We start from the raw sequence: 9,374 nt of genomic DNA on the forward strand, positions 1-9,374 counted from the left end.
CTACATGCCTTGTCTGCCCATTGAAACATTGTTGTGACAAGATAAAGTTCAATCTCATATATGCAACATAATACTTCAAAGTCTTTTTTTCTAAACGACTAGAATCTCTACTTTGAAAACTACTGCATTTGAGCTGAAAGGAGATTTCTGCCGGGAAGCAGTGATGGTTATTTCAATAATGTGAGTACATCCATTTTTAACCATTTAATAGTAAGATCCTATGCTCAAAGTATGTCTCATTAAATTTAGTGGGACTCATTCCCAGTTAAGTGTTCACAGTTTTGCAACAAATATCATGAAAAAATACATGTTTTATTATTAAAAAATCAATTGTAACAATTCAGTCCAGAAGTGATAACAATACACTTCTTGATGAATTGCAATTTAGTAGTTTCATGGTGCAATCACCTTTTGCAGTTTCTATTTTCAAGTGCTACCATATTAAGCTCAAACAATACACCCTCCGAATCCAGTCCCATGAATTTTTAAGTGTGCTGCAATTACCAAGAGAGCCCCCTCTGCCAAACTGTAGGGTCTGTAGGGAAGGAGGCAATCTCAGATATTAGGAGAGCAATTCACTTAGCATTCTAAATAATAATATGAGTAGTTTAATTGTGCCCAGAAACTCATTTATGACATCCACTTTGGTGTACTATGAGGAAAATATTGAAAGGACAACACGGTTATCACAGTTCTCCCTAAATGAAGCAAATATTTCATGGAGGATTGTAGCACGGCCCAAAATATTAATAAATATGAATTTAAATTATCTGCATACAAGCATTAAATGAAATGGAGAATCAATTCTGATATTTGATGGGATTTTCTCTCACTTACAGGTAGCACGCAACTTTGTGTGACAGGCAAAATGCATAATCTGAGTTCCACATCTGGATTTCTACTTCTAGAATTTTCTCAGATACGAGAACTACAAATACTACACTTCTTTGTGTTCCTAGGACTATACTTCATAATTGTAATCGGGAATCTATTGATTATATTTGTAATAGCCCTTGACCATCACCTGCATACACCAATGTACTTCTTCCTCATGAACTTGGCCATTTCTGATATTGGAACAGTTTCTGTCATTCAACCCAATTCCATGGTTAATTCCATCATGAATAACAGCCACATTTCTTATGCTGCATGTATCACTCAAGTTTTCTTCCTTTTCCTCTTTGCGTGCTCTAATTTTAGCGTGTTAACCATAATGGCACATGACAGGTATGTTGCCATCTGTAATCCATTGCAATATGAAGTAATTATGAACAAAGGGGCCTGCATTCAGATGAGCACCATTGCATGGATCACCAGTATTCTCTATGCTGTGCTACACACAGCAGGAACATTTTCAATTACCTTCTGTTCCAATCGTGTTGATCAATTCTTCTGTGAAGTTCCAAAACTACTAAAATTGTCTTGCTCTGACTTATACCTAGTTGAAGTTGGACTTCTTGGATTTAGCTGTATTTCTGTTTTTGGATGCTTTGTCTTCATCATTTTAACTTATGTGTGGATCATGACTGCAGTCCTCAAAATGCATTCTGAACAGGGACGGAAAAAGGCCCTCTCCACCTGCCTTCCCCACCTCATGGTTGTCTCTGTGCTTGTGTCCACTGGATTCTTTGCCTACATCAAACCACCTAGTAATAGCTCATCTGGCCTGGATCTAGTCTTTTCTGTGATATACACTATTCTTCCACCTATGCTTAACCCATTCATCTATAGCATGAGAAACAAAGAGATCCAGGCTGCATTGAGGAAACAATTGAATCTTAAGCAGTTTCCTGACACTATTCCCAGATTTATTCTGAAATGTTTGGGATTTCCTTTTATAGCCCTTCCTAGGAGTTGAGATCTACTGAGGTTGCCCTTCTTAGGGAGCAATCCAATATCCAAGAAGCAGGCATGAAATGAATGCAGCAGAATTATTTGTTAGACACATTTGCTGTTGCCCCATACCCCATAGATATTATTTTGTTGAGTTTTGAAAAATTATACTGTTATTACAGTTCATAGTAGTGTTACCCGGACACAATGTGAACAGGGTAATTTTGCTATTGCATCTTTCCCTATCTTCCCGTATCTTGTTGGCATCCAACTACTATCAGCTAGGACCACTTACCATTTTTGGGGGTTTGAAGGGAGATGGAGTCCAACAAAATTTCAAATGTCATTGGTTCCTCACTCACAAGAGTACCGGAGTGCTACTTGAATCGCTTGGTTTTCTGTTGTCATCTAATTTTTTTAAATAAGAATTTATTAAATTTTAACCATAAAACACACATACAACAAACACTACAAAGACTACAATACAATACAAAAAATACAAAAAAAAGAAAACTTACACACACTTATTTATATATCCTTATCCTCTTTATAAAAAAATTTTTTGGACTTCCTCACATCGTCTCTTCTGCGTTCATTTCTAATCTTCTTTAGTAACTTTATTACATTGTAAACTCTTCCTTCTCACAACTAATCTTAATCTTACAAATCCTAATCATTTTATTCCTAATAAAATAAACATTACACAACTCCACCTTCTTATATCCTCTCTTAACATAACTCCTAATTACTGTAGCCTAAATCTCTTCTGATTCCAATTCCAAATATTATTAATCACATCCTTTCAAATAATTATACATTTCTTCCAATTTTCTTACACCGTTTTCCCCCCTCTGGTTTCAGAGTTTCGTGGTTAGCTATTTATATTTCCCCTTTAAAAAATCTACCTTCACCCCATACCTTTCCTAACCATTCTAACCCTTCCCTTTTTCCTTCCCATCCCCCACAGATCTCCCCCTCAAAGTCCACTCTTTCCAGCTCCTTCATCTTCTTTTGTTGTTTCCATCATGCCCAATTCTGAACTTGACATTCTCAGTTGTATCTTCTTCTTTTTCAGGTTGTATCTTTCATCTTGGTGGGTAACTACTCTGAAATAGCTATAAGGTATCTGTTCTTCATTTTCTGTTACATGTTGCATTTTCCATTGTTGCTGTCCTTGAACTCTTGGTCTCTCACACCAAGAGCTCTCTAATCTGTCCAGTCCCTGGGCTCCAAGCCTCTAACACTTAAAGAGCCTTTCTTGTTTTCCTGGTTGTACATCCTTGTAGTCCACCTCTTCTTCAGTACTTTTACACAGTTCTGCAACCTTTTCATCCGGTAAATTCATAATGCTATTTGCAAAAACAGTTCCAATCTGGGTAAACTTTTCAACAGCCCTCTGCTCGAGAGCTTCACATTTCTGTTGAAGCAATTCACACTCTGCTAACATCCTCTGCTGGAAAGTTGTCAGTGTTATGTCTGCCATTCTCTAGGTTTCAAGGACACCGTGAGGTTTGCGAAACAGGAAATGGTGGGGTCTCAGTAACTTTCCTAACACATTACAGCCCAGCCCCATGGCCGCCATTCACTGCCTGGCCCGAACTCCTTAACCCAGATGGTTAGCGGTAACTTCTCCTTTTAACTTTATAATCCACAGGAAGAAATAAATCATAATATTCAGTCTTACCCCCAAACAGGGTTTTCTACGGTTTGCAGAATCAGCGATCCACTTAAAAGCAAGTCTTTCACGGCTGCAGCTTTTAGTTGTTACTTTGATCTTGCCGCTGTCAGAGAGAGACGGACTTCCTCTTTTGATCTCTCTCCGTAAGCTGAATTTCAGTAAATTTGAATTTTGAAAAAGAATTGCACTCAGTACTTACAGAGTCCTTCTTTTAAATCCAAATCGAGGAAAAGCAAAACGCTCATAAGCCGCCAGCAGCCGCTGCTTCGTGTAGTCGGGGAAGTGGTAGATCCTCAGTACTGCACCAGAGCCCCGCTCGTTTGAACAGACCTTACTAGGTCTACTCAAGAGCAAGGATGGCACTTCTTGTACCCACTGGATCCGAGGTCTTCAGGACGCTCCTCCTGAAGTTTTAACGGAGCCAGCAGTGCGGTTGCGGTGACTCCTAACCCGAAAACACCGGAGCCCCCTCGGAGCTGAGAGAGCTCCCGACTGAACGGAATGGCGCTTCACTGGAAGTCCGGTTTTCTGTTGTCATCTAAAAGCAATGCATGGTATTAAAGTAACAGCATTTATTTCCCCCCTTGTTGTTTTTTGTGTTGTTATTGGGTAAACCAAATTGAAAGGTACAATATGTTTTACCATATGGAGAGAGGTTATAGCTCACAAAATCTGGAAGATTCCAGGTTGGTGATGGGAGAGCTGGGGCAATAATATTTTCATACCTGAAGCAGCAAACCAATGCTCTGATGTAAAAACAACCCAGGACATTTTTTGCCTCCTTCTGAGAAGTATTCACATAAGCCAACCTTGATGTAGGCACCCTTTTACATTTTTATTTCTTTTCAATCACTTGTTGTTTCTTTACTTTATAAAATAAAAGTTGCTGTGTCAAAACCGGAAAGCACAAGGCTACCTATGCCTCTTCGATTGTGGTTCTTCCACATTTGCACTACAACTACCGTATTTTTCGCTCCATAAGACGCACTTTTTTCCTCTTGAAAAGTAAGGGGAAATACCTGTGCGTCTTATGGAGCGAATGGTGGTCCCTGGAGCTGAGTTGCCCAGGGGCCAAAAGCAGATTGTGCTTTTTATTTTACAAAGAGAAAAGGGAGTGTTGAAAGGACCCCGCTCAGCAGCTGATCAGCTAGAGATCGGGAGAGAGATAAGAGTCCGGGCTCCCTTTCAGCCCCGCCCTCCTTTGTTGAATGTGCTGCAGAGGGAGGTTGTTTCCCCAGGACATGTGACTGGATGATTAGATTATCTGTCTGGAAACAGTAGAAATGGCTCCCTTTCCTCAGAAATGTGAGTTAAACCCCATAAAAATGGGGCTTTTCCTCTTTGCTTTTCCCCCTTTGCAAAAAAAGCTGCAAAACCTTTAGATGATCCTAAAAAAAAACAACCAGGGCTTTTCCCTTTGCAAAAACAGCTGCAAAGCTTTTAGCTGATCCTCAAAAAAGCCAGGGCTTTTCCCTTTGCAAAAAAAGCTGCAAAACTTTTAGCAGATCCTCAAAAAAAGGCCTTTTGCCTTTGCAAAAACAGCTGCAAAACATTTAGCTGATCCTCAAAAAAGCCAGGGCTTTCCCCTTTGCAAAAAAGCTGCAAAACTTTTAGCTAATCCTCTAAAAAACAAAACAAAACAAAACAAAACAAAACAGGGCTTTTAGAGGAGGAAAACCAGAAAAAATATTTTTTTTTCTTGTTTCCTCCTCTAAAAATGAGGTGCGCCCTATGGTCCGGTGCATCCTATGGAGCGAGAAATACGGTACTTACACTAGTGGTCAAAATTTTGGCCACTAGTGTATACGATAAGACAGCAATGGAAGCTAGCAACAAGAGTCTAATTAACCACCCTTCACTTAAAGGACTGTTCCCCACTCGCATTCATCTCTTATATAAGGGTGTCACTGTCAGGCAACCAGCATGAGAAGTCTAAACTCTCCCAAACAATTCATCCAAAACTAATACTTCAAAGTAACCAGATAAGCATATATGATCTTCTTGTACAACCTAAATTATCTGAAGAATATCTGAAGAATATCTTGGTATCTGAAGAAGTGTGCATGCACACGAAAGCTCATACCAAGAACAAACTTAGTTGGTCTCTAAAGTGCTACCCGAAGGATTTTATTTTTATTTTTTATTTTGTTTTGACTATGGCAGACCCACATGGCCACCTACCTGTAACTGCAACTTCAATTAGTTAGTCCTAGGGTTATCTTTACTCCTAATATGGTGTTTAGAGGCCTTCTAGGACATTTGCACCCTTTGGTTCTACACACAATGGGCCTCTGAGAAATCCTTTATTTTGTTGGGATAACTTAACTTTTATATGTCCTCCTTAATACAAAAAAAGTTCCAAGCTGATATAGCAGCTGTTCCCATGCCAGAACACCAAGCCTAAACCTGGACACCAATAAATAAATTAAAAATAATGATTGACATTGACCTAGCTCCAGTGAGTGGTCTTATGAGGTTACTCCTGTTAATTATCTATCTAAATCTGTTGGGAAACAAATAACAATAACAAAATCAAGATCAAGAAAAAAGTCTCAGCAAACTTTTCAGATCAGATGTACAAAGGCTCATGGGAACATGTCTCCAAGAAAGCAAAGCAAACAAAAACATAAATCCCTTCCCACAACCAAAATGAAAACCCCTTTAGAGACACATTGACAGACACACAGAAGACCCTATTTCAAATAAACAATGAACAGTAAGCAGACAAAGGCAAACATTTCTTTGATGCAAAAGTAGATGGGAGAGAAAATGTATCTTATGCAGGCAATACTTTTGAGGAAGAGTAAGTAAACATTTTCTCATCCCCTTTCTTCTCATCATTCTTATTCCTATTATCCTATTTCCCCTTCTAGCATTTGCTCATAGCCATATCTAAATATGGTAGTGGCTTATATGTGTGGTTAATGCATAATCAAACATATAGTTTATAAGAGACTCAGTAGGCACATTTTATCTTCACATTTTCAAGCAAAATCATCATTCTTGTGACACCTGAAAGACTAACAAATTTATTAGGGCATATCTGTTTGCGGGAGGAAGGATTGCAAACAGTGAGGTCAGTGGAATATGAAATGCAGTAAGTGCAAATAATGAAATTTATATTATATTGGTGGCAATTCACAGAACAGTTTCTGATTAAAAATAAAAAACACATGTCCTGAATTGGTAAGTTGTTTAAGGCATGCAGTATGTTAAAAGTCCACTGTTCTAATTCAGTCAACAAACCTCTTGCTGGAATGTAATACAGAGTTTTCATGTTATATTCAGCCTTTGAAGCCCATTTATTATTCTGTGCAGAGACTGGCCTGTTTGTCCAATGTAGCATTCAGAAGGGTATGACCGGCACCTGATGACATATATTACATTGGAAGCAGGGCAGGTGAATGATGCACTGCTATTCTGGATAATACCATGGCAAACCTTTCGATGATGTATATAGTTCAACCATTCAAGGTGAAGAAATGATGCTTTCAAAGAGCTGGTAAGGGAGTCACACTTAATGAAGAAAAATTGTAATGCTAGTCAAATGATATCACACTCCTTCTCCCTTCATGGAATGCGTATCTTACCAGTGAATTGTCGCACTTTCCATTACATTAATCAGCATGACTTTAATTGCTCTGCATACAATCATTAAATGAATGGAGAATCACTTCTACTATTCTTATGGGTTTCTCTCTCTCTCTCTCTCTCTCTCTCTCTCTCTCTCTCTCTTTCTCTCAGGTAACACACTGTTGTTTTCACATACAGAATGTCTAATCTGACTTCTACTTCTGGATTCCTGCTTCTGGAATTTTCTCAGGTCCGAGAGATGCAGGTCTTGCACTTCTTTCTGTTCCTAGCATTATACTTAATAATCATAATGGGGAATCTTCTGATCATTGTTGTGATAGTTCTTGACCATCGTCTGCATATACCAATGTACTTCTTCCTAATGAACTTGGCCATTTCTGATATTGGCTCAGTTTCTGTCACTCTACCCAAATCAATGTTTAACTTACTCATGAACAGCACTCACATTTCCTATTCTGAATGTGTCTCTCAAATTTTCTTCTTTGTAGTCTTTGAATGCTTTGATTTTGCTATCTTAACAATAATGTCACATGACCGGTATGTTGCTATTTGCAATCCGCTGCAATATGAACTAATCATGAGCAAAGGAGCCTGCATTCAGATGACAACCATTGCATGGATTACTAGCATTTTCTATTCTGCGTTACACACTGCTGGCACATTTTCAATGAACTTCTGTTCCAATATTGTTGATCAATTCTTCTGTGAAATCCCCAAATTAATGAAATTGTCTTGCTCTGACTTATACCTAGTTGAAGTTGGAATTGTTGTATTTAGTTATATTGCAGCACTGGGATGCTTCATTTTCATTATTAAAACTTATGTGTGGATCTTCACTACAGTCCTCAAAATCCCTTCCAAACAGGGACAGCATAAGGCCGTCTCCACTTGCCTGCCCCACCTCCTTGTTGTCTGTCTGTTTCTGTTCTCTGCAACCTTTGTTTATGCAACACCACACAGTAATATCTCACCTGACCTGGATCTAGTCTTTGCTGTGATATATGCTATACTTCCTTCTTTATTAAATCCCTTCATCTATAGCTTGAGAAGCAAAGACATCCAGACTGCATTGCAGAAGCTAATGAATCTTAAACACTTGTATGGCGCTGTTCCCAGATTTGTTCTGAAAAGCTGAAATATTGTAGAGTCCTGTCTGGGAGGTGAGATCTCACATGGTGATGTTATTATTGTTCCGTCAGTAGATGATGTACCGGTACACAGTGTGGGGACATGTGGGTGGGCCTGCTCCATGGTGGCTCCCCAACATTGGAATTCCATTTCCCTTGTGATTTCACAAGCATTCTTCTGTTTTCTTTCTGATTTCACTGTAAAACAAGGTCTTCTTGGGGGGGGGGGGTTGATTACCATTGAATCCATGCTGAGCTGCTTTCTGTTTACTATTGTTTATTTGTTCTTGGTTTTAACTTGTGCGGTTTGTATTCTGTTGTAGGTTCCTTGTTCTTAGCTCTGAAATAACTGGATAGGATTAGTATATCCATATTTTAAATAAATAAATAGTAATGTCCTTCTTCAATCAATCAATCAATCAATACCTTTTTTGCATATATAAAATAAAAACAAAAAACATACAAACCATCTGTATATATAATAACTCTACAACATGCACGACAAAGAGAGGAGAAGGAAATAAGGAATTAAAGGATTACAGCTTGAAAATGAGTGTGAATTTTAGAATTTTAACCTTCCCCAAAATAAATTCACACATGACTCAAATATTTGGTTTGGTTTTTGGCAGAATTTAGGCCACAATTTTATTGATTACAACCAAGTGAGTGGTTGCATAAAGGATTTGCTTTGAATATTTGGTGCCTGCTTTTAAGCCTATTACGTTGTATCTCTATGAATGGACTCCATAGGAGAAGGCAGTGCAGTGCAGTGCAGTCCATTGAGTTGCCATAAAGAGATAGTGATTCATGCTTGCAGAAGGAGGCAGGAGGCTCCCCGTCTTCAGCTGGATGCCATTGCCACATCATCCTAGTAGTAGGAAAACCATAGGCCAGAATAAGCTCCAGTACAACCTTTTTATGAATAGCAGGCATCTTCTTGAATGGTGCTTCATTGATGGTATGGGTCATGCCACATCACCTCCAGGAGGCTGTGCCTGCATCCATGGGAAGCAGTGGTGGAGGAAGTTGCAAAGGAACAAGGAGGGAGCAGGAGGGTGACAAGGGGCAGCGGCAGGGTGGTGGTGGTGGGGATGGTGCATACCGGCTCCTATTTTTATTTTTAAAAAAGCAAAGCTGAATAC

The 9,374-nt window shown here is 38.9% G+C and overlaps 2 protein-coding genes across 2 annotated transcripts; both read left to right on the top strand.

Moving 5' to 3' along the window:
• Nucleotides 1-868: 868 nt before the first annotated feature.
• LOC117058424 (olfactory receptor 14A16-like) lies at nt 869-3,015 on the top strand (the record flags this gene model as incomplete). The annotated part of the gene is made up of 2 exons (XM_033169591.1): nt 869-1,767; nt 2,973-3,015. Coding segments are annotated over exons 1-2 (942 nt in total), but the record flags the coding sequence as incomplete, so codon positions are not given.
• A 4,268-nt stretch (nt 3,016-7,283) lies between these two features.
• On the top strand, nt 7,284-8,240 carry LOC117057694 (olfactory receptor 14A16-like). Its single transcript, XM_033168534.1, has one exon. The coding sequence runs from the start codon at nt 7,284-7,286 to the stop codon at nt 8,238-8,240; it is 957 nt and encodes a 318-aa protein (XP_033024425.1).
• The last annotated feature ends 1,134 nt before the right edge of the window (nt 8,241-9,374 follow it).

This window comes from Lacerta agilis, chromosome 14 (assembly GCF_009819535.1).
Source record: "Lacerta agilis isolate rLacAgi1 chromosome 14, rLacAgi1.pri, whole genome shotgun sequence".
NCBI lineage: Eukaryota > Metazoa > Chordata > Lepidosauria > Squamata > Lacertidae > Lacerta > Lacerta agilis.

Bases quoted from the DNA above. Each gene is read 5' to 3' on its own strand.
- LOC117057694 (XM_033168534.1), top strand. From the start codon at position 7,284: ATGTCTAATCTGACTTCTACTTCTGGATTCCTGCTTCTGGAATTTTCT.